This window comes from Pristiophorus japonicus, chromosome 16 (assembly GCF_044704955.1).
Source record: "Pristiophorus japonicus isolate sPriJap1 chromosome 16, sPriJap1.hap1, whole genome shotgun sequence".
NCBI lineage: Eukaryota > Metazoa > Chordata > Chondrichthyes > Pristiophoridae > Pristiophorus > Pristiophorus japonicus.
In genome coordinates, this window is record NC_091992.1 from 5846911 (window position 1) to 5873249 (window position 26339).

Sequence of the window (26339 nt, forward strand, 5' to 3'; positions counted from 1 at the left end):
CCTGGTGGTAAGGTATGCTGGTGGTTACAGGTCATATCTTATTACAGTCACGTATAGCATGTTAGGATACAGTTGTATATAATAATGTAAGATACATGACATCACTCTCCCCCAAGGTCTTACTGTCTTTATAAGTTCAGTCTCTCAAGTGGTCTACACTCTCGCGTGGAGCGTCTGAGTTGTGGTTCAGTTGTTTGCCTTGGTGTCTGTTTTTCTTTGGGTGTGGTTGCTGGTATCTCGCCTGGGCTGTCTGTTTCGATTGGTGTAATTGTTGTTGACTCGCCTGGGCTGTCTGTTGGGATTGCCCTTTCCTCAGGTTGTTCCCTCTGACTGTCCACCAGGTGTGGTGCGAGTTCCACATTGTAGTCTGCCTCTGGTTCCGCAGTGTTGTTGGTAAATCTGCTTTTGACTTGGTCTACATGCCTCCGGCAGGTTTGGCCATTGTCCATTTGTACTACCAGTAGCCTGTTTCCTTCCTTGCCCGTTACTGTCCCTGCAAGCCATTTGGGACCCCTGCCATAGTTTAGTACAAACACTTTGTCTCCTATCGCATTCCATCTCCCCCTCGAATTTCTGTCATGGTACTCAGTCAGCTTACGGCGCTTTGCCTCAATGATTTTGTGCATGTCTGGGAGGATTAATGAGAGCCTTGTTTTTAAAGTCCTTGTCATCAACAGTTGCGCGGGGGGAACCTCAGTCAATGAGTGCGGACGAGATCTGTATGCCAGCAGCAGTCGCAACAGGCGACCCTGCAGCGTAAGACCTTGGATTTTAAGCATGCCTTGTTTAATGATTTGCACTGCTCTCTCCACCTGGCCATTGGAGGCTGGCTTGAACGGTGCCGTCTTGACATGATTTATGCCGTGGTCAATTATAAAATCTTGGAATTCTGCGCTGGTGAAGCACGGACCATTATCACTGACCAATATGTCAGGGATTCCGTGCGTTGCAAACATGGTTGCGAGGTTCTCCACAGTGGTGCAGGTTGTGCTCGAGTTTAAAATGGTGCATTCGATCCACTTTGAAAATGCATCTGCAACTACGAGGAACATTTTGCCCATGAATGGGACCGCATAGTCTACGTGCACCCGCGACCACGGTTTGGTGGGCCAGGGGCTCAGGGGAGCCCCCCTGGGGGCATTGCTGAGTTGGGCACAAATGGTGCACTGTCTGACGCAGAGCTCCAAGTCCGCATCAATACCAGGCCACCAGATGTGGGATCTGGCTATGGCCTTCATGAGAACGATCTCCGGGTGCTCGCGGTGGAGCTCCCGGAAAAATGCCTCTCTGCCTCGCAGAGGCATGACTACTCGGCTGCCCCACATCAGGCAGTCTGCTTGTAGTGATAGCTCATGCATGCGCCTGTGAAAGGGTTTGAATTCCTCGGGGCAGGAATCACGAGCCTCTGCCCAGTCACCGGTTAGGACACATCTTTTTACTCAGGATAACGTGGGGTCGCTGGCCATCCAGGCTCTGATTTGGCGAGCTGTCATGGGCGAACCTGTGGACTCAAAGACATTAATTGCCATGACTATCTCACAGTCCTGTTCGTCAGACCCTTCCGTGGTCGCCAGGGGTAGCCTGCTGAGCGCGTCGGCACAGTTGTCTGTGCCTGGTCTATGCCTTATGGTATAGTCGTAGGACGCCAGCATGAGTGCCCACCATTGAATTCGCGCCGAGGCGTTGCCGTTTATTGCCTTGCTCTCGGATAGGAGGGATGTGAGGAGCTTGTGGTCAGTTTCTAACGTGAACTTGGCCCCGAAAAGGTATTGGTGCATCTTTTTGACACCGTACACGCACGCGAGCGTATCCTTCTCTACCATTCCATACCCGCGCTCCGCATAAGCTGGAGGCATAAGCTATGGGTTGTAATTTGCCCGCACTATTGACATGTTGTAAAACGCACCCGACCCCATATGCTGACGCATCACATGTGAGAACTAGCTTTTTACCTGGATCAAAGAAAGTCAAAACACTGTTGGAACACAGAAGGTTGCGTGCCTTATTGAAGGCGCGTTCCTCGGCGTCCCCCCAAAACCAATCGCACCCCTTCCTGAGTAGCACGTGGAGAGGCTCCAGCAGCGTGCTTAAGTTCTGCATAAAGTTCCCAAAGTAATTGAGTAGCCCGAGAAAGGCGCGCAGTTCTGAGACATTCCGGGGCCTGGGTGCCAGGCGAATTGCTTCTGTTTTGGACTCTGTTGGGCGGATTCAACCTCGGGTGTGAGAAACAGGCACTTGGATTTCTTAACTCGTAGGCCTACCCGATCCAACCGCTTTAGTACTTCCTCCAAATTACGGAGATGGGAGTCGGTGTCCCTGCCCATGATAAGTATGTCGTCTTGAAATACAACCGTCCCCGGGATGGACTTGAGCAGACTCTCCAAGTTGCACTGGAATATGGTAGCTGCCGACCTGATGCTGAATGGGCATCGATTGTACATGAAAAGGCATCGATGTGTGTTGATGGTGGTGAGTAGCTTGGATTCCTTGGTCAATTCATGCGTCATATACGCAGATGTGAGGTCTAGTTTTGAGAAAAGTTTACCTCCAGCCAATGTGGCAAATAAGTCCTCCGTTCTGGGCAGCGGGTACTGATCCTGTAGAGAGACTCTGTTTGTGGTAGATTTGTAGTCCCCACAGATTAATACGGATCCATCAGGCTTCATGACTGGGACGATAGGACTTGCTCAGTCGCTAAATTCCACAGGCGATATAATGTCTTCCCGCAGAAGCCTGTCTAGTTCGTGTTCAATCTTTTCCCTCATCATATAGGGTACAGATCTGGCCTTGTGATGGACCGGTCTAGCATCCTGTGTGATGTAGATTTTGACTTTGGCCCCTTTGAAAGTGCCCACACCTGGCTGAAAGAGATGTTCAAATCGCTTTATAACTGTTGAGCAGGAGGTCCGTTCCTCTAACGACATGGCATGAACATCATCCTATTTCCAGTTTAGTTTTGCCAGCCAGTTTCTCTAGAGCAGTGCTGGGGGGTCTCCGCGGACAATCCACAGGGGAAGTCAGTTCACTGTCCCTTTGTGTGTGACGGAGAGCATGGCGCTGCCGAGGACTGGTACGATTTATTTGGTATAGGTCCTTAGTTTGGTGTCGACCCTTGTGAGTTTTGGTCTGTCTCTCTTATGCGGCCACAGTTGTTCAAATTGTTGAGCGCCCATGAGAGATTGACTCACTCCCGTATCCAGCTGCATGTTGACAGGTATCCCGTTGAATAGGACCCTCATTATTATAGGAGGCGTCTTGTTGTAGGAGCAGCTGCCATTGATCGTGTTGACCCGCTGTACATCGGTGTCCCGGGTACTGTCCCCACCGTCTTCTGGTCCGCTTTCCGACCCATCCGATTCGTATACCAGCCGCGCTGCCGTTTTTTTGCACATGCGGGCCAAATGCCCTGTATATTCACAGTTCCTGCAAACAGCCTGCTGAAATCGACATCCCCTTGACGAGTGCCCACCCCCACACCTCCAGCACAGACCGCTTCCATTGTTTCCAAAGAATGAGCTGCGTCTGGCTGATCTCTCTTGAGCACTCTCAGTTTGTAGTTGATTGCTCGCATTGTGGTTTGATGAGGTGTGAACGGCCGTTCTTGTGGCCCTTGATGGCTTCTGGCGCCACTGCCTGCTGTCGAGAGCCTGCACTCCCGCTTTTGTCTGAGTGTGGGGGTAGCAGCTTGTTTCACGCTGTGAACTCCTTGTTCCGATATTTCGTTGGTTGTCGTACCTGCATTGTAAATCAACCTCGTTTCTTCTTCCCCTGCCAAGAATGTCTGTGCAACCAGTGCTGCTGCCTCTAAAGTCAGGTTCTTGGTCTCTATGAGCTTTCAGAATATGCCTGCGTGGCCTATTCCTTCAATGAAAAAGTCTCTCAGCATTTCTCTCCTCAGTTCATCGGAGAACTCACATAAACTAGCCAACCTCCGAAGTTCCGCCACGAAGTCGGGTATGCTCTGGCCCACACAGCGTCTGTAGTTGTAGAACCTGTGTCTGGCCATGTGTAGGCTGCTCGCTGGCTTCAGGTGGTCTCTTACCAGTGTGCTCAATTCTTCAAACGACTTGCTTGCTGGTTTCTCGGGTGCCAGCAGATCCTTCATTAAAGTGTATATTTTCGAGCCACAGCTGGTCAAGAGATGGGCTCTTCTCTTGTCTGCTTTGTCGTCTCCTAACCAGTCTTTGGTTACAAAGCTTTGCTGGAGCCTTTCTATAAAGTCCTCCCAATTGTCTCTAGCATTGTACTTTTCATCTGATCCGTTGTTCGCCATTCTGTGGATTCTGTAATCCCGTAACTCGTCGCCACTGTAAAGTCCTGTCCCCTCAGTACAGATTCACACGAGACATGTACTGAAGTCAAGGTCACTCTGGACCTGCACCTTTATTACACCGCTCTGGAATGCTGCACTTGCCTGAGACCTGTCCTTATATACCAGTCTGGGTGAGGTATCCAGTGTCTCCTGCACGTGCAACCCTGGTGGTAAGGTATGCTGGTGGTTACAGGTCATATCTTATTACAGTTATGTATTGCATGTTAGGATACAGTTATATATAATAATGTAAGATACATGACAGTGCCTTCAGCTGCCTAGGCCCTAAGCTCTGGAATTCCCTTCCTAAACCTCTCTTCCTCTCTTTCCTCCTTTTTAGATGCTCCTTAAAGCCTACCTCTCACCTTTTCTAATATCTTTTTCTGTGGCTTGATGTTAAATTTTGTGAAGCGTCTTGGGACGTTTTACTATGTTGCTGTTGTAGCCGCTCGCCATTGCAATTAACATATAGTTGACTTCAGGATTTGTAGCGATTGAACTTTCTGACCTTAAAGAAACAGCCATGTCAAACACAGCTCCACCGAAGCAGCAACATGATGCAGTGTGTATTATGTGGTGTAACAGAAGATAATCTAACATATGAGGAAAGTCTGGGTGATCTACAAAAAATGTAATAGAGCAAACTAGAATTACATAGAATTCAGCCTAACTGGTCAACCCCAGTCTTTATACTCCACACCAGCCTCTTTACACTCTAATTACCTCTTCCCACCCTGCTCCCTATTCCCGTCTCCCTCATGTATGTATCAGATCTCCCCTTAAATGTGTCAATGCTCTCTGCCCCAATCACTAGGTGTGGTAGCAAGTTCCACATTCTCAGCACTCTCTGTGTAAAGAAATTCCTCCGAAATTCTTTATTTTATCTGTTAGTGACTCGGGTGCATAAATTTAAAGTAATTGGTAGACGGTTTAGAGGGGATTTGAGGGGAAATTTCTTCACGCGGAGGTTTTTGGGGGTCTGGTACTCACTGCCTGAAAGGGTGGTGGAGGCAGAAACCCTCACCATATTTAAAAAGTACTTGGATGTACACATGGAGTGCTGTAAACTGCAGGATTACGGACCTAGAGCTGGAAAGTGGGATTAGGCTAGATAGCCTCCTGTTGGCCGGCACAGACACGATGGGCTGAAATGGCCTCCCGTGCTGTAAACCTCTATGATTCTATGATTTATGTCTCCTTGTTCTGGACTCGCCTACAAGTGGAAACAGTTTCTCCACATTCACTCTATCGAACCCCTTCATAATTTGTAAGACCTTTATCAGGTCTCCTCTTAGTTTTCTCTTTTCCAGAGACATGTCTGACTCTTCAATTACTGTTTTGCTCAGTTAGTTTGATCGCGTTAGATGATTCTGTTGGTGCTAATGACTCATGTGTTTGAAGGCCGGGGCCCAACGATGTTACCTCACTGCTGAGATTGGGTGCAGTAACAGTACTTCCTTACAAGTTGAATCTGTAGTGCAGGGATCTATAGAATGTTCCTTCATTCACATTGATGCCCTGATCACCTGAAAGTGATAAATGTTATTATTAGGGAAAAGGTACGGTGTGTTCTAAAATGAGAGGGCTGTGCTATCTGAGTTGCGAAGGTTGAGGTTCTATTGTGCCTGTATGTCACTGGATGAGGTTCTTTATGCCCTTCATTATGCTGAGCTGCAGTAGATGTACTTGCTTTCTAGGGGATAGACATTACACCATTTGACAATGAAAGGAGCTTTGTTTGAGAAAAACCCAACCCGCAGGATGGGTTTGCTAATGGAATCGACTAAATGTGCTGGAACTAGACATGCAGCCTGACAAATGGCTGAATATCTAATGTGAGGCCATTTGTACAGGGTTGCTGGCAAACAACTAATTATATCCAAACCATAACTCTTTCCCAGGTTACCTTCATTCTAAAATTGACTGCAGCCTTATCTCTGATAACATTACATTACAGTGAAACTGCACAACTCACTTTCTATAGGAAACAGTTACTCATAAGTATACCTTTGTGCTGGGGAAAATGAAGATACATTCATTTAGCATCTGATTGAAAGACTGAACTGTCCATTGTAGGAATAAGTACAGGTCAGAATTTAGTGGCCAAAATTGCCCCCTTTTTGCGCCTCGTTAGCACTTCCGAGAGGCGCTAACGGGGCGCAGTTGCCTTTTTGTCTGGGGGTGGGCGACAATAGCGCCTTGGGCAAAATTGACTGAGATTTTGGGGGCGATTTGCTGGTAGCTCCGTGGTTAGCGCACCGGGCCGGCGTGCAACAGGCGATGATGTTTGCTTTGTGGGGCACTGACGTCCGCCTGGGCCGCCCCTTAAAAGGGAGGCCGTATGCGGCCCGGTCACTATTTTATTTTGTCAGCCGACTCTTCGGTCGGCCCGACAATGGCGGCCCATTTAGGTGCCGGGCCGTTAGCCTGGTCAAGTCCGTTGCTGGTGGCCCAATGTTGGCCACCAAAGGGCCTGCAGAGTGAAGGGGAGAGCCATTGTAGCACGTTAGCACGACGCGGAACTTCCCAGTAGCACTGACGCCCCGTGAGCACCTCTCTAACAATGGGGAGTGCCTGAGATGGCGCTCTGCCTTGTTTGAGGGGTGCAAAGCCCAATTGCATGCCGGTGCAGAGACTTCCGGCCCGGGTGGTTAATGTCCCGGCCCCGCAAAGGCCAAACCGGGTGCGGGGCAATTTCGGCCCCTTGGTGTCCAAACTGAGCAAAGTTTTTATAATAATCTATATTATTGTAAATGGTAAGGGTGAAAGAGGTGGATTTTCATGGGTACGTGTGGAGGAAGACTTCCAGTTATACTATGTGTAAAGTTTATAAAAAATAGGTTTATGATTTAATGCACATAGTATACAAAGCGCTATTCTTTATAAATGTTACACATAGGATCCCTAGAGATGTTTAACACAAACTTTGGGGTAGTGGGAATACAGCCTGTACCATAGGCATCCATAGTGCACCGACAGGTGCTTTCCCGTATTGTCGAGACCTGATGCCTGGCTCCTGCACAGTTGACAGCACGATGAAGTATAAATGCACACCAAATCAGGTGTAGTGGAGGTCCAGTATTTCCTGGGTCTCCAGTCTTCTGCTAGCACTCTGAGCTCCCTTTGCTGCCGTGTGAATGAGCTGCGACAGTTAAGGTCATCGGCGTGCTCACATCAAGACACAAGCACTCTGATGCACAGGACAATTTCAGCGTCAGATGTCACAAAACCTTTGTCATTGAATCTGCCATCTGTGGTATCATTTCTTTCGGAGGGCTGTCACTCAATATATTTAATTTCTTTATTTACCATCACACTTCCTTACAGGGGACATCAGCGCTTTCACATTGACCATTCGTACACACACTGCTCAAAGCTCAAAGTGCATGCTGGAGGTAACTGTGCATGTGTGGAAAATCATGGCGGAGAGGGGTTGGAGCACCACTGCTATTTCTTGATATGTTCTCCTGATGGGCAAGGCTCCGTGCCAAAAGTCCGTGTTTAGAAAAGGGGCCCGTATATCCTTCTTTATAACATTTGGGATTCGGTGGTAATTCTGTCTATTATTGGCATTCATTTAATACCATATTACTTCAAAATGTGTCTCAGAACTTCACACGATGCAGGTACTGTTGTTGAGTAGGCAAAACTGATCAATTCAATTAGAATCATATGGCACAGCTGTTCGGCCCATCGTGCCTGTGATGGTTTTCTTCAAAAGTACAAAACAAATAGTGCAGAAGCTGTAACTTCTGTTATTTCCATATTTGTGTTCTAGGTGCAGGATATTTGCTTCAGCCAGGACTGTCGCTGGGTGGTAATCAGCACGCTGCGGGGAACCTCGCACGTGTTCCCCGTAAATCCTTATGGTGGACAGCCGTCCGTGCGAACGCACATGTCTCCCCGTGTGGTGAATCGCATGAGTCGATTCCAGAAAAGCGCTGGGCTGGAAGATATTGAACAGGAGCTGTCGACCAAACAAGGCGGGCGCAGCAGTCCAGTGGCTGGTCTATCTAGCAGCCCCTCTGGGTCACCACTTCACAGTGAGTATCAATTCTTTTTTCTTAAATTGATGGGATTACCTCTTTCTTATCAATCGACCTGACAGTTCCAGGTCTGCTTCCTGCGTTCAGTGTCACAACCACACCAAGCAGGCACTTCCAAAGCACAATTGGCTGGAGAACAAATACTTCTGATAACAAATTAAATACGTTATCCTTTTATAGTCTGTGTGGTGGAAGCAGATTCAATAGTAACATTCAAAAGAGAATTGGATAAATACTTGAAGGGAAAAAAATTACAGTGGGAAAGAACAGGGGAGTGGGATTAATTGGATCACGCTACCAAAGAGCCAGCACGTGCATGATGGGCCGAATGGCCTCCTTCCATTCTGTATCGTTCTATGATGGCCTCTGCTGGTGATAGTTTACTAGGACCACACTTTTTCTTCCCCATAATTCATTTTCTTATGTTAAAATGTTGCTGAATAATGTTGAGACTATGTAAAACAGAATGAAGGGTAAATAAAGGGCTTTTTGTAACATGTTATTTTTGGGGCCAGAAGCAGATTTGGCTGCAGGCAAGTGTGAGCCTCAGTACCGTAGAACATTTATTTAAATTACAATTTCACGACTTCAGGTGAGGCTCCCCCCACACCCCACATGTAGAATGGCCGCGTTGATAATCCTGGGAATGGGCTAAAGGGTGACTATTATTCTACAGCTATTCTTACAATTGTTTCCCACTGGATTTTGTGTTTTCTCCACACCTGCTATGATGTTAGGACTTGTGTTTTCAGACCCCTCCACTCCTAGCGCTACATTTCAGAGATTTGTTTTCACTGCCTCCACTTTACAAGAGAGGCTGTCACAGAGCTGTGCCATCTGCTGCAGGGTGGCCTACCGATAACATCTTGAGTAGGGGTGACTCTTCCTGTAATACCGAAGCCACCACAGCATTGCTTTCACGCTAGCAGATCCTTCCAGGGAACCATAGAAGCCATCCTGTCCATCTGCCAGTCTGCAGCGCTTATCCATTGGACGCAATTGACAAATACTGTGTTTGCAAGGAGCAGTACCTTCATCACTCTCATGAACTAGGCACAGACCTTTCACCAGGTGGCAGGATGCTTTAGATAACACCGATGTGAGAATCAGAGCTCCTCACATTCAGCCCCATGGCTTACATGAACAGGAAGGGTTTGCACTCAATTAATATTCAGGTGGTATCTGACACAGAAACATCACTATGCTGTTACTGTTTACATGCAGCATTCCATGGTGTGGGCATTATTTGAAGATGAAACACGAAGTGGTTGGCTCTTAGCATCCCAAGGAGCTTCACAGGAGTGTAATCACACAACATTTGATACCGAGCCACATCATAAGGAGATATTAGGACAGGTGACCAAAAGCTTGGTCAAAGAGGTAGGTTTTAAGGAGCATCTTAAAGGAGGAGAGAGAGGTGGAGGTTCCGGGTATAGGCTGCTGAAGACACGGCCGCCAATGCTGAAGCGAAGGAAATTGGGGATGCATAAGAGGCCAGAATTGAAGGAGCGCAGAGATCTCGGGGGGGGGGGGGGTTGTAGGGTTGGAGGAGGTTATAGCGATGGGGAAGGGCGAGGACATGGAGGGATTTGAAAACAAGAGAGTATTTTAAAATCGAGGCGTTGCCGGACCGGGAGCCACCCATGTTGGCGGATCATCCCACGTGTCCGCTTAGCAGCCCTTCAACCACTTACAACACTTAGGGGTCGAAATTCGTTTTTTAACGCCACCCGTTAGCGCTGGAGAGGGGCGGCTGATGACTTACCGACATAGTGGAGCAGTGTCCTCGCCTCCCGAAAACTTTAGTTGGGCTGTGGAGTGGCGCTAAGCGGTAGCTACCGCAACCCACGTTGTGAGGTCATTGAGCGTGCAACACCCCCCCCCCGGCGCCACGGCTGCAAACTTCGGTTTGATCGCCTGCTTAACCGGCAGATGCTGTTCCCCGAAGGGAAAACTGTTGGTACATCGGGGATTCCAGGGCGGTATCGTCCAGAGAGCAAGGTAAGTTGTTAAGTTTCAATTTTTTAGCTTCTATTTATTTATGGCAGCAGTGGGGAAGTGCAGGTCACTGAAATTTTCGAAAACATTTTTTTTTCATTTTCAGGCGCCAGGATGCCGGCATTAAAGCGGCAAAAAATTGCGTCGGCCTCCTGAGCTACCGCTCCTTTGGTGCCCGAGGACGAATGTACAAAGCCTCTTTTAGTGCTGCGCTCTCATCTTTGGGGAAAAATACTGAATTTTGCAATTTGAGGCAGTATTTGCCTCCTGGCGGTAAAATCACCACCCAGGTGGTAGTGTCGCTGCCTCCAAATTGGCGGTAACGAATTTCGGACCCCTTAGATTTTAAACTGGAATAATTTTAATTCCTCAATTTGAATTCAGATTGTTCCAATTTAAATTGTGAGTCCTCAGTGATTAAAGCTCAATGCGAGGAACCAGTTATTGCTGCAGTCAGTAGAGTGCGATCCCTAAACAGCGCTTTTCAACACTATTTCTTAAATGAGCACATTGTTTTAATGAGAAAGAAGCACCAATAGTTGGTAGTTTGCCTGAATGGTCACCTTCATTAGGATTTGTCTTGTGATCTGTACAAATATTCCATTCTAAATTGAAATGGCTCGTCTCAAATGCTAATCTCAGTATTTTTGTGATGCTGTTAGATTTGTTTGGAATTTAATTGGCACTCTTTACAATTATTGTAAAGTTTGTTTCATATCCTACTCTCCAAAGTACCGATTGAAGTTTGTCCATAAGCCCAAGAAATGTTTCTAGCAGTAGAAAAATTCACCCAGGTTTTGGCTGTGTTATCTTTTTTGAAAACTTCAGAAGTTGTACAGTTGCTGTGTCTCTCTTGAAAACATTTAGATTCCTGCTTGTTTGTCTTTTTTTCCTGTGCAAGGCACAGTCTTGTTTAAATATCTGACGTTGAAATCTTTATCAGGGTGTGTTTCGGATCTTACAGTGGACGTTCAGTCTGGTTTCGCAGTTGTCTACTTTCCCGGCCGCGTGTGGCCCCTTATAGAAACACGAACTAAGGAAAACTCTTAATTCACAGCTGATAAGGAGATACTTCCTGCATAGCCTAACAAGCCAACACAAACTTTGTTTGGGTTCCTTTGTATTTTATCTGTTAACACACCCCGTTGTATTTTTGTAAGTCAATAGGCGGGTGACGAAGTGCACTAATTATGATATCGGCACACAATTGCTGACCCCTGGCTGAGATCCTGCTTGGACTGTGAGCACAAGCACAATGCACTGAAACGGCATCTACTTCCTGTAAGGTTAGCAAATACATGCTAATGTTATCACACTGAAAATATAATTGACCTCATAGTGTCAAGTAAGGAGATGCAGTGTCTGAAGTTGGCACTCGCTGCCGTGCATGGGCTCCTGGGATTAGATACAAAAGCTCTTGCAAATTTACAATGGAACAAAAGCAGGTGCTGAAAAAAAAGTGCCATTGCTTGTAGCTTTGATGGATATGTAAGAAGGGACCTGCAAGGTCAGAGATTGTAATATTCTCATTGTGCTGTTCTTTTTGGTTGTTGGAAGTTTCCTGATGCCAGTTTAAAAAGTGCCAGTCTGACTCGTCAGACTGTGTGGCGAGACCCTCTCTAAAGGCTGTCTGCCATTGCTTTTTCAGTATTGCCAACTGCAATTTCAGTTTAGCTCAGTGGTTAGCACTCTCGCCTCTGGGTTAGAAGGCTGTGAGCTCAAGCTGCAGTCCAAGATTTGAGCACATAATCTAAGCTGGCACTCCAGTGCAGTACTGAGGGAGTGCTGCGTTGTCAGAGGTGCTGTCCTTAAGCCGAGATGTTGAACTGAGCACCAGCTGCCTGTTAGGGTGGACATTAAGGATTTTGTGATATTATTTGGCCAGCATTCTTCCATCAGCCAGCACCACCCCAAAAAGAAGTTAAGGACTCAATCATCTCATTGCTGTTTGTGGGAGCTTGCTTTGTTTAAAATGGCTGCTGTGGTTGCTGACATAACATTCAATGTGCTTCAAAGTAATGAAATGCTTTAAAATATGATAAGCTGGTGTATAGATGCAAGTCTTCTTTCACCCATTCACCTTTTAGCTGGACATTTGAAAAAAAACTTAGCCAATCTATCCTGTTGTGATTGAGTAGACAGGATGATCCCATCAGTCAGTTAGAGGAAAACACTGGTCATGCGGCTGAATCTCATACTGTACGTGTTTTGATCTGTACGTGTATGGAGCCCTATCAAACTGCGTTGCTGCTTTAGGAGTTCAGTTGGCAGAAAAAAAAAATTCTTGCAAAGACCATCATACACAAAGCTGGTACTGTATAAAGATGTACAGCATAACATGACTACAACTCGGGTTCCCTGTTTTTAGATTCAACTGATATCCCTTCCCATCAGGATGTGCTGAAATCTGTGTTTAATTACTAATTCTGATCATAAAGTGCTGTGCGTGATTCTTAATTGTTGTTGTATTCTTATCATAAACTTTTTATTCTGGTGTGATGGATCAGCAGAGTAAAAGCCAAGTAGAGTTCAAGCTCCCATCCCCAACTCTCCACTGGCTGGACTGTCTCAGTTAGTTACCTTCTTGCCTTTAGAAACATAGAAATTTACAGCGCAGAAGGAGGCCATTTCGACCCAGCGTGTCCATGCCGGTTGACAAAGAGCCGCACGGCCTTCGGTCAGCAGCCCTGAAGGTTACATATAAATCTATGAACAATGGCGGAAAGGCAAAGAGCACCCAGCCCAACCAGTCTGCCTCACACAACTGCGACATCCCTTGTACTGAAACCTTCTACACTCCACCCCAACCGGAGCCATGTAATCTCCTGGGAAAAACAGATGCAAAAAACAGATAAAAATCCCGGCCAATGTAAGGAGGAAAAAAATCTGGGAAAATTCCTCTCCGACTCATCCAGGCGATCGAAACTAGTCCAGGAGATCACCCTGGCTGTATTCGATTTCCTGCAGTACTTACCATTATATCTGCGCCGGCCAACAAAAGGTCATCCAGTCTAATCCCAGCTACCAGCTCTAGGTCCGTAACCCTGCAGGTTACTGCACTTTACGTGCCCATCCAACCATCTCTTAAAAGTGGTGAGGGTTTCTGCATCCACCAGTCTTCCAGGCAGCGAGTTCCAGATCCCCACAACCCTCTGCATAAAGTAGCCCCTCCTCAAATCCCCTTTAAACCTTCCACCAACCACTTTAAAACTATGCCCCCTTGTAATAGACCCCTCCACCAATGGAAATAGGCCCTTACTATCCATTATGTCCGGGCCCCTCAATATTTTGTACACCTCAATGAGGTCTCCTCTCAACCTCCTCTGTTCCAATGAGAACAAACCCAGCCTATCCAATCTGTCCTCATAACTAAGATTCTCCATTCCAGGCAGCATCCTAGTAAATCTCCTCTGCACCCTCTCTAGTGCAGTCACGTCCTTCCTATAATACGGTGACCAGAACTGCACGCAGTACTCCAGCTGTGGCCTAACCAGAGTATTATACAATATAAGCATAACCTCCCTGCTCTTATATTCTATGCCTTGACCAATAAAGGCAAGCTTTCTGTTTGCCTCCTTAACCACCTTATCCACCTGGCCTGCAACTTTCAGGGATCTGTGGACAAGCACTCCAAGGTCTCTTTGTTCATCTACACTATTAAGTGGCCTACCGCTTAATGTGTATACCCTTTCCTTATTAGCCCTCCCAAAGTGCATCATCTCACACTTCTCGGAATTAAATTCCATTTGCCACTGCTCTGCCCACCTGACCAGTAGATTGATATCCTCCTGCAGCCCATGACTTTCCTCTTCATTATCAATCACACAGCCAATTTATTATCGTCTGCAAACTTCTTAATCATACTCCTTATATTCAAATTTAAATCGTTGATTTATACCACAAAAAGCAAGGGATCCAGTACTGAACCCTGCGGAACCCCACTGGAAACATCCTTCCAGTCACAAAAACATCCATCAACCATTACCCTTTGTTTCCTACCTCCAAGCCAATTTTGGATCCAACTTGCCACTTTGCTCTGTATCGCATGGGCTTTAACCTTCGTGACCAACCTACCATGTGGGACCTTATCGAAAGCTTTGCTAAAGTCCATATAGACTACATCATACACACTACCCTCATCGACTCTCTTGGTTACCGCCTCAAAAAATTCAATCAGGTTAGTCAAACACGATCTTCCCTTAACAAATGCGTGCTGACTGTCCCTAATTAATTCCAAATGTAGATTTATCCTGTCTTTCAGGATTTTTTCCAATAATTTTGAGTCAGAAGATTGTGGTTTCAAGCACCAGTTCAGAACCTGAGCGCATAATCTACATAAATGATAAATCTCCTCTTTAAGAGCTGGAATAAGCCAGTGTGAAGGATCATTGCTGAATGCATTGCACCTGAGGTTCATTATTGCTCTGCTGGTAACGTCCCTGTAGCGTCTTACTGAGTTCATGAGCGCTTGATTTAATGCTCCACTTCCTTCCTGAGGCGCTAACACCCAATTTAGTATAAGTTCAGAATCATTAGCACCTGGCCCTAAAATTTCAAAGGTTAGCGGGGCGGTACCGAATTTCTCGCTGCATGAAGAAAACCCTCCTGACATCAGTCCTAAACTAACCTTTTATCAGTTTTGAACCTGTTCCCCCCCCCCCCCCGCCACCCCTCATTCTACTCCTGCAGTTTAATTTGAAAGTGTTTCAGATTATACTTTTACATACCATTTACTGTCCTACATTACTCATTTAGATTAGATTTCCTCTTTCAAAATGCTCCTTAAAACCTACCTCTTTGACCAAGCTTTTAGTCATCTGCGCTAATTTCTACTTATGCGGCTCGGTGTCAAATTCTTAACGCATAATAATCCCGTGAAGCGCCTTGGGACGTTTGACCACGTTAAAGGTGCTATATAAATACAAGTTGTAGATCACCTCTCAGATGACTCTTTTTGTGTCTGAAAAGCCCAAGTCTCTCCAGTCTTTCCTCATAACTCAGACCTCAGTCACTAGGGGGAGGAAAGGGGTGTTGGGTGGTCAGCCTCTTGGCACTTCTCTGCGCTGCCCTTGAATACCACCCTTGATTCTTCCCTTCTCCAGCTGCAGGAGGAGGTCAGCACTGCTCTGTGCTCTGCCTTAGCCTCGACTAGGTACGTGTACAAAACTGCAAGAACCAAAAAACAAACAATGCTTAATAAAAGCACCACCACGGAAACCATCATTGACACAGAGTCTGGGCATCATCCTTTTTAAGAAAAAAATAGTAAATAGAGTCGTCTGAGAGGTGATCAACAACAACAACAACAACTTGTATTTATATAGCACCTTTAAGGTAGTAAAACAGTTTGTACTGTTTGTTCATCTTTTCCTCCGGGCAGCTATTTGTGCACAAATGAAGTGTCGCATCTGTCGGACAGAAAAGATCAGGTGAGGTGCTTCTCATTAGTAAACAAGCAATAGTCCGGCCTGGTTATGTTGATCCTGAGCATCATCGTCACCATGCTACATGTGTGTACAAACCCTTTGCCCTCCCCTCCCCCGTATCAAGTCCCGTTCATACTGGGATGGCAGATGAAATTTCATGCAGATGCATGTAAAGTATTGCACATGGGAAGATAAAAAGAGCAACGCACATACTCCTCGAATGGTTCTAATTAGCTAAGGATGAAGTTAAAAGAGACCTAGGAGTCTTAGTAGACTCAACACTCAACGTGTCCAACCAATGCAGATCAGCGATCGACAAAGCCAATAGCATGTTGAACTACAAAGCCAAAATAGTAGAATACACTTCAGAGGCAGTCATGATCAAACTGCACAAAGCTCTAGTTAGACCACAACTTGAGTACTGTGTCCAATTCTGGTCGCTGGAAAATGCAGCAGAGATGAAGAGAGTAAAAATGCTCATTTGAAATGAATACTACGATGTAAGCGTTTTACTAAGTTAGTCGCCAATAATGAAAGATTTGTGTGGAGCCAGTAGTGGTACCAGCCATCATTCTATTTTATTTGCATAGAAGCTTCCCCTGCATGTAGACAGCAATCCTAACTTGAGCCCTTCCCTGGGGAATATAATTATAACTCGCATATAGTCCGCATCCCTGATTTTTTTTTTTAAAGCGTTAAAAAGTGCAGCCTGTGTTTGAGTAAATCTGGTACATTGTATGAAACTTGTGTGAACACATGAGTGGGTAGATTACGGGGGATATTTGCATGCCATGTACAGTATATACAAATTTGCTGGTCGTGCTTGCACACCTGCAACAGCCACACGACAACTGAAGTAGGCTGGTTAGGAGTTTGAATTAAATTTGTTTTTTTTAAACTAACAAACACCTGAAGTGCACTGGAAAAACAAATTTGAACTTCAGCCAGCCTGCGAAGAGGTTAAACAGTAACCTAATCATAGATGCATTTAAGGGGAGTCTAGATAAACACATGAGGAGTTAGGAATAGAAGGTTATACTGACAGGGTTAGATGAAGAGGGGTGGGAGGAGGCTCATGTGGAGCATAAACTCCTTCATGGACCACAGGTCATTTTTGGGTTGGCAGGCTATAACTAGTGGAGTGCCACAAGGATCAGTGCTTGGGTCCCAGCTGTTTACAATCTATAACAATGACTTAGATGAGGGGACCGAATGTAATGTATCCAAATTTCAAAATTTTCAGATGACGCAAAACTTGGAAGTATAGTGAGGAGGATAGTGATAGACTTCAAGAAGACATAGACAGGCTGGTGAAATGGGCAGACACGTGGCAGATTAAGTTTAACGCCGAAAAGTGCGAAGTAGTACATTTTGGTAGGAAGAACGAGGAGAGGCAATATAAACTAAAGGGTACAATCCTAAAGGGGGTGCAGGAACAGAGAGACCTGGGGGTGTATGCGCACAAATCGTTGAAGGTGGCAGGGCAGGTTGAGAAAGCGGTTAAAAAAGCTAACAGGTTCGTGGGCTTCATAAATAGAGGCATAGAGTAGAAAAGCAAGGAAGTTATGATGAACCTTTATAAAACATTGGTTCGGCCTCAACTGGAGTATTGTGTCCAATTCTGGACACCGCACTTTAGGAAGGATGTGAAGGCCTTAGTGAGGGTGCAGAAAAGATTTTCAAGAATAATTCCAGGGATGAGGGACTTCAGTTACGTGGAGAGACTGGAGAAGCTGGGGTTGTTCTCCTTGGAGCAGAGAAGGTTGAGGGGAGATTTGATCGAGGTGTTCAAAATCATGGGGGGTCTGGACAGAGTAGATAGAGAGAAACTGTTCCCATTGGCTGAAGGGTCGAGAACCAGAGGACACAGATTTAAGGTGATTGGCAGAAGAACCAAAGGCGACATTAGGAAAAACTTTTTTATACAGTGAGTGGCTAGGAACTGGAATCCGCTGCCTGAAAGGGTGGTAGAGGCAGACTCGATCATGGCACTCAAAAGGGAAATGGATAAGTACCTGAAGGAAAATATTTTGCAGGGCTACCGGGAAAGGGCGGGGGAGTGGGACTAGCTGAAGTGCTTTTGCAGAGAGCCGGCACGGGGGGGGAGTGTCGGTGGGGAGTGTTGGGGGGGGGGGGGGGGAGTGTCTGAGGGGGGCAGTGTCGGCGGGGGGGGGGAGTGTCTGAGGGGGGCAGTGTCTGAGGGGGGCAGTGTCGGCGGGGGGGGGGGCGGGTGGTTGGAGTGTCGGGGGAAGAATGCTGTAACTAAGCTATGATTCTAATTTGCTGCCGATATAAAGTTAGGTGGGAAAGTAAGCGATGAGGAGGGTGCAAAGAGGCTGCAAAGGGATAAAGACAGGTTAAGTGTGTCATGTATCTAGACATGTTTACTGCTTGTACTATTACATATGATGTGCCACCAGAGGGCACTACTATGGGAAACTTGTACACCAGCTGTATGGTCACTAAGGTGTGCCACCAGAGGGCACTGCAGTGGGAGACTTGTAGGTTACCTGTACAGGTGTGCAAGGCCTAGTATAAAAGGCAGGCCACCATGTGTGATCATCACTCAGGAGTTATATTAAATGGACTAAGGTCACTACAGTTCAAGTGCAATACATTGCCTCGTGGAGTCATTATCAGAGCATCTAAAGACATGACAAAGTGAGTGGGCAAGAACATGACAGATGGAATATAATGTGGAAAAGTGTGAAGATATCCACTTTGTTAAGAAAAATAGAAAAGCAGAATCTTTTTTAAATGGTGCTAGTCAGAGGCACTGGGGTGTCCTTGCGCATGAATCACAGAAAGTTAACATGCAGGTACAGAAAGTAATTAGGGGAGCAAATGGTTTGTTAGCCTTTGTTACAAAGGGATTGAAGTAAGAGTAGTTCTCCTTCGGTTTCTTTTGTCTTGCATTGGGCCTTCTGATAAGATAAGAAATAGGAACAGGAGTAGGCCATACGGCCCCTTGAGCCTGATCCTGGCTGATCCGATCATGGACTCATGTCCACTTCCCTGCCCACTCCCCATAACCCCTTATTCCCTTATTGTTTAAGAAACTGTCTATCTCTGTCTTAAATTTATTCAATGACCCAGCTTCCACAGCTCTCTCGGGCAGCGAATTCTACAGATTTACAGCCCTTTGAGAAAAGAAGTTCTTCCTCAGTTCAGTTTTAAATGGACGGCCCCTTATTCCCCAGTTCTAGTCTCCCCCATCGGTGGAAACATCCTCTCTGCATCCACCTTGTCAAGCCCCCTCATAATCTTATACGTTTCGATAAGATCAGCTCTCATTCTTCTGAATTGTGATGCCCTGAATGGGGTAGATCTTTCTCCCAACACTTAACTGTACTGAAACCTCGCTGCACAGCCTTGTATTGGTTAAGTCTGTAAATCTGTGCAGAGATGCCCAATGGAAACGGTAGGACTATACACTTTGTAAACACTGCTCGCTTTATATTAATGTGTTTGATTTCTGTATTCTGGAGAAAAATTTTTTTAAAGATTGATAATGTCTTGCCACTCAGTAAAAATTTTGGGACACTCGCAATTTTGGAAAGTTACTGGGAAATGCACTGGTAATAGCTAGTCCTACTTTTCAAGTAACTGACATTCCACCCTGTCTACCCACATGGCTACTCAGCCAGACGTTTGTGTTGACCCAAAAAGATTTTACTCATGGTGCTATCATTGCAGACCGATTACATGTCGGGGTCAGACTAGTGGTGTGCAGGGACAGGTGGCTGTACATCAATGAAAAAGAAAGGACGAAAGACTTGCATTTCTATAGCGCCTTTCACAACCTCAGCACACCCCAAAGCGCTTTACAGCCAATGAAGTATTTTTTGCAGTGTAGTCACTGTTGTAATGTGGGAAACACGACAGCCAGTTTGCGCACAGCAAGCTCCCACAGACAGCAATGTGATAATGACCGCATCATCTGTTTTTTAGTGATGTTGATTGAGGGATAAATATGGGCCCATGACGTCGGGGAGAACTCGCCTGTTCTTCTTCGAAATAGTGCCATGGGATCGTTTCCATCCACCGGAACTATGCTTTGTGAAGTGACTGGTCTCCCGACTGATTGCTTGTTCTAATCATTATTTTTCCCCACTCCTCTTCTGTCTCGAGGCATTATATCCAACGGTGCACCAGAGGACTGGTGAAACCCAGTCAGAGCACATGGCTGAAGCCAGACATCAATTGATGGCTAAGATTCTAGCTGGGGGTATTTTGAATGGGAATTAAAGGCTTTCACCCAGCCAATGTGAGGGAGCTCAATTATTATTCTGAAAGATACAGTTATTAACCCAGGTGCAGCAGTAATCTTTGCATTTCAGATGTGCGTTTGTTCAGGTCACTTGCTGTGAGGCTTAGTCCAAGTCAGTTCCCCCAGTGATGCCATCAGTACTTTAAACACTGAAAAACAAAAAGGGATACTGAATAATCATTCATTTCTGATCATTACGAGGGGCCCGAAGCATGCTGAGACTAGATCTAGAACACTGGGTAAGTTTGGGTCATTTTAATGACCACATAATTTTGTTTTTCAGTGATGTTGATTGAAGGATAAATATGGGCCCAGGACATCGGGGAGAACTCCCCTGTTCTTCTTTGAAATAGTGCCATGGTATCTTTTACATCCACCGGAACTATGGGGAAGGAAGGATAGTAGCTTCTGTGGATTTGTACCTGTACTGCAAAGAGATATTTAGAGTCCATCAAGATCCTATAGCTTGCTTTTCAGCACCCTTATTTATAACAATTTGCATGAGTTTCCCCTATATTAATATATATGCTCTGATGTGATCATTTATTTCCCCAATAAAATCTAATTGTGTGGGGGTACAGTGGTGTTGTGGGCTATTCAGCCCAGAGACCTGGGTTCCCGTTTGATGGGATGATGGCCTTTGGCAACTCTCAATCCAACTCATATTGGATGCAGGCATGCAGCGTAAAACCCGATATGAACTGGCAATCTCACTCAGAGAGCGAGGTGCAAAATGGCTGGTGTGGGAAATGGCAAAATATCACACTGGCACAGTAAGGGGCACGTGCTAAAATTCAGGCAGAGCAGAGGGAGCTTTGCCTTACCTGACCAGGGAGTGCTTGATTTGATGCTGACACCGCAAGGGGAATTTTAACGCACCCCGCCCGGCAGGAATGGGACACGTGTGCATTGAAAATAGCTGTGCGAAGGCTACCGCCCCCCTCGCCGCTTGATTTTCTGCTTGTCGCCATCTTAGCTGGGCCCTTTTTTTAGGCAGCCAAGGTGCCAACCAGACTCGGGCAGGAGCCTCGTCAAATTGTGTTAATCGAAGTCCTGTGATGTCCATAGAACCTCAGTGGCATTTTAACGGCCTGCTGAATCCACCATAGGCATTCTGCTCAATAAACCCTGGCATCCTTAATCAACAGCTTTCCTTACTGTGGCTAGGAATCATAGAATCATAGAAATTTACAGCACAGAAGGAGGCCATTCGGTCCATCGTGGCCATGCCGGCCGTTAAAGAGCTATCTAGCCTAATCCCACTTTCCAGCTCTTGGTCCGTAGCCCTGTAGGTTACAGCACTTCAGGTGCACATCCAAGTACTTTTTAAATGTGGTGAGGGTTTCTACCTCTACCACCCTTTCAGGCAGCAAGTTCCAGACTCCCACCACCCTCTGGGTGAAGAGACTTCCCCTCAAATCCTCTCTAAACCTCCGACCAGTTTCTTTAAATCTATACCCTCTGATTATTGACCTCTTTGCTAAGGGGACTAGGTCCTTCCTATACACTCTATCTAGGCCACTCATAATTTTATACACCTCAATTAGGTCACCCCTCAGCCTCCTCTTCCAAAGAAGCAAACTCAGCCTATTCAATCTTTCCTCATAGCTAAAATTTTCTTGTCAAGGCAACATGCTCATAAATCTCTTCTGTACCGTCTCTAGCGCAATCACATCTTTCCTGTAATGTGGTGACCAGAACTGCACGCAGTACTCTAGCTGTAGCCTAACTAGTGTTTTATACCTTCAAGCATAACCTCCCTGATCTTGTATTCTATGCCTCGGCTAATAAAGGCAAGTATCCCGCATGCCTTCTTAACCACCTTTTCTACCTGGCCTGCCACCTTCAGGGATCTGTGGACATACACTCCAAGGTCCCTTTGTTCCTCTACACGTCTCAGTGTACTACCATTGTGTATTCCCCTGCCTTGTTAGCCTTCCCCAAATGCATTACCTAAGAACATAAGGGAAGGAACAGGAGTAAGCCACCTAGCCCCTCCAGCCTACTCCGCCATTTAATATCATGGCTGATCTGATCATAGACTCAGCTCCACTTCCCTGCCCGCTCCCCATAACCCTTTATTCCCTTATCGCTCAAAAATCTTTCTCCGCCTTAAATATATTCAATGACCCAGTCTCCACAGCTCTCTGGGGCAGAGAATTCCACAGATTTACAACCCTCTGAGAAGAAATGTCACCTCATCTCAGTTTTAAATGGGCGGCCCCTTATTCTGAGACTATGTCCCCTATTTTTAGTTTCCCCTATGAGTGGAAATATCCTCTCTGCATCCACCTTGTCGAGCCCCCTCATTATCTTACATGTTTTGATAGGATCACCTCTCATTCTTCTGAACTCCAATGTGTATAGACCCAACCTACTCAACCTATCCTTATAAGTCAACCCCTTCATCTCCGGAATCAACCTAGTGAACCTTCTCTGAACAGCCACCAATGCAAGTATATCCTTCCTTAAATACGGAGACCAAAACTGTACGCAGTACTCCAGGTGTGCCCTCACCAGTACCTTGTACAGTTGTAGCAGGACTTCTCTGATTTTATAATCTATCCTCCTTGCAATAAAGGCCAATATTCCATTTGCCTTCCTGATTACTTGCTGCACTTGCATACTAACCTTTTGTGTTTCATGTACAAGGACCCCCAGGTCCCTCAGTACTGCAGAACTTTGCAATTTTTCTCCACTTAAATTAGAATTTGCTTTTCTATTTTTTCTGCAGAAGTGGATAACCACACATTTTCCCACATTATACTCGGCATCTGCCAAATTTTTGCCCACTCACTTAGCCTATCTATATCCCTTTGCAGATTTTTTGTGTCCTCCTCACAATTTGCTATTCCACCCATCTTTGTATCATCAGCAAACTTGGCTACATTACACTCAGCCCCTTCATCCAAGTCTTTAATATAGATTGTAAATAGTTGAGGACCCAGCACCGATCCCTGCGGCACCCCACTGGTCACTATTTGCCAACCGGAAAATGACCCATTTATCCCGATTCTCTGTTGTCTGTTCGTTAGCCAATCCTCCATATGTGCTAATATATTACCCCCAACTCCTGAACTTTTATCTTGTGCAGTAACCTTTTATGTGGCATCTTATCGAATGCCTTCTGGAAATCCAAATACTCCACATCCACTGGTTCCCCCTTATCCACCCTGCTCGTTACATCCTCAAAGAACTCCAGCAAATTTGTCCAAACATGATTTCCCTTTCATAAAACCATGCTGACTCTGCTTGATTGAATTATGCTTTTCTGGAGGAGCAAAAATTTATGAGGAGGGGGGCAGGAGAGCAGGGGTGGTGGGGAAAGAGTTATAATCAAATCCGTAGTCTCATCACAGGGTAAATGTAGATGAGGAAGGCCATTCGGCTCATCTTAGGAAGGCCAGTCAAGCAGTACTGGAGTGCCGTGCCACCTGGTGACCTTGTGATACTGATGAATCAAGTCTGTTCTGGACTAGAAATCTTGTTCCACATTGTAGTTAAATCCTGATGATATAGTTGCATCTGAGTTTTTGTATGTTTTCTTCAAACAAAATGCATGTGTAGCTTTATGGTCAGATGGGTACAGTCAGTATTTATTAATGTTAGATTTTTGTAATTTTAGTGCCTCCCCTACTATTTGAAAGCTGACCTGCTGGGGGCGATGTGTTTTCAGTTTTACTCTATGCTGTACTGTTTCCCTCAAGTTTATCGACCAGGGCCATTTCTGATTCTCGTGGGTTCCTGTGTAAAACTGCGGCTACGCCGTCGATATTTTATTCTTTATTGAACTAAAGGCATATTTTTGTAACACTTATTTTTAGGTTGATCACTAGGCTTTCCAAAGTAGAACTTGAAAAATGTTTAAAGCAGTGCATGAAGTTACATCAGTTGCAGTCACCGATACAATGCCATCCGGTTTATCTATTTATTTTAAACACTGGTGCTTTGAGTCAAACAAGCCCGCTCCCCATGTGCGTGAGAGATGACAGGTTGAAATGATTCGTTGAGGTAGAAGCATACCTGTCGACAGTTAGCCTGGCAGTATAACCGTGTACCTTTATCGTCAGGGATATGTTTATGGATGAGATGTAACTGCAAATTAATTAAAAAGATAATAGCAGAACAAGGGAGTGGAATTGACAGGAAGTTATTCTCTGAGAGGGAGGGGAAAAAAACTGAATTTGTGCCTAGAATTTCTAAATTAGAAGCAATTTGCTTCTTTGCCAAAAAATATAACGTTTAATCTCTGGTCTGCATCCCTCATCCCCAAATGTAGTAACGTCTAAAAAGTATCTATTTTGGGTAGTTTTCCATAATATATGAGGGTAGACTGAAGAGGGACTGTAAGTAATTTGAGGAGGGCACAGACAGGTTAGTAGTTTGAGCAGATAGTCATTCAGCTCCTCTTGCCCGTGTTGTCTGTTTAAAGTGCTTTCTTCTTAGTCCCATTCCCACACTTTGCCCCACGACCTTTTACATTTTTATTTAAAGTCAAATAAAACTTGGTGCAGAGAAACGAGAGGAGATGCAAGAAAATGGAGCCAGAAAAACGAAAGACTTGCATTTCAGGACGTCCCAAAACGCTTTACAGCCAATAAAGTCATTTTTTTTTAAGTGTAATCACTGTTGTAATGCAGGAAATGCGGCAGCCAATTTGCGCAAAGCAAGCTCCCACAAACAGCAATGTGATAAATGACTCGACAAGCTGTTTATAGTGATGTTGGTGGAGGGATAAATATTGGCCCAGGACACTGGGAAGAACTCCCTTGCTCTCCTTTGTAACAATGCCATGGGATCTTTTGGATCTACCCAACAATGTCCAACAATGCAGCTCTCCCTCAGTACTGCACTGCAGTGTCAGCCTAGATTTTGTGCTCATGTTCCAAGTGCAGACCTGGAGGCGAGCGTGCTGTCACAGAAGCATGACTGACAACAGACGAGGAGAAGAAATATACACTAAATGGTAAAACTTGAAAAGAAGTAGAGGAGAAGCGAGATGTAGCAGAAACAGGGGTGAAAACAGAAAAATAAAAATTCAAAAGGGCAAGGGAATAGGACTAAGTAGATAGCATTTAGACAGCCAACACGGGCAAGAGGGGCTGAATGGTCTTCTGTGTTGTAAAATTCTGCAGCAACTGATGGAAGAGAGGGAGGATGACGCAATTAGTTTGCTCCCTCCCAAGGCACAGCAATTTATAATGAGAGTGAAGTGCTGCAAACTTCTTTTAAAGTCTAAATTTGCCCCAGTTATTTCTCTTGGAACCTGTCCTATTAATTGCCATTTCTGTTCAGTGCATGGAAGCTTGAACCATAGCCCACGGGTGAGTGAGGCCTGACAATCCATCCTACAAAGCCCAGCTTATATTTCTTACTATATTTCTTATAGTGCGTTTGGAATGTTGAAGCCCCTGGAAGTTTGGAAAAAGGTATTCTTAGCTGTTTTCCAATTAGTGGTGAAATTCTAAATCTAGAACCCCAAGATCTGTATCAAATCTTAGTTAGACCACACTTAGAGTACTGCATACAGTTCTGGTCGCCATATTATAAAAAGGATATAGAGGCACTGGAGAGGGTGCAGAGATGATTTACAAGAATTATACCAAAAATGCAGGGGTATACATATCAGGAAAGGATGAATAGGCTGGGTCTCTTTTCTCTTGAAGAAAGAAGACCGAGGGGTGACCTAATAGAAGTCTTTAAAATTATAAAAGGTTTTGATAGCGTGGATACAGAGAGAATGTTTCCACTTGTGGGGAAGAGCATAACTAGAGGCCATCAATATAAGATAGTCACCAAGAAATCCAATCGGGAATTCAGAAAAAAAACCTTTACCCAGAGAGCGGTGAGAATGTGGAACTCGCTACACAGGGAGTGGTTGAAGCGAATAGAATAGATGCATTTAAGGGGAGGCTAGGCAATTATATAAGGGAGAACGGAATAGAGGGTTATGCTGATAAATTTGTTGAGGAAAGATGGGAGAAGGCTTGAGTGGAGCATAAACACCGGTATGGACTGGGTAATATATCCTATGTAATCTGTTAGCATCCATTTATTAATGGGAATATTTAGCTTTATTTATGAGAGACTGGAGTAGCTGGAGATGTTCTCTTTGGAGTAAAGTATGTTCTTATTGATAAGGGAATAAGGGATTATAGGGAGCGGGCAGGGAAGTGGACCTGAGTCCATGATCGGATCGGCCATGATCGTATTAAATGGCGGAGCGGACTCGAGGGGCCATGTGGCCTACTCCAGCTCCTATTTCTTATGTTCTTAGAGAAGGTTAG

At 45.4% G+C, this 26339-nt stretch overlaps 1 protein-coding gene across 2 annotated transcripts in view; it reads left to right on the forward strand.

Annotated features, from left to right (window-relative positions):
- Positions 1–26339, forward strand: part of bcas3 (BCAS3 microtubule associated cell migration factor) — a 936691-nt gene that overhangs the window by 386244 nt on the left and 524108 nt on the right. For both annotated transcript variants that reach the window (XM_070856931.1, XM_070856932.1), the window contains exon 15: positions 8091–8355. In XM_070856931.1, coding sequence (XP_070713032.1) covers positions 8091–8355 — 265 coding nt within the window. The remainder of the gene's footprint in view (positions 1–8090; positions 8356–26339) is intronic.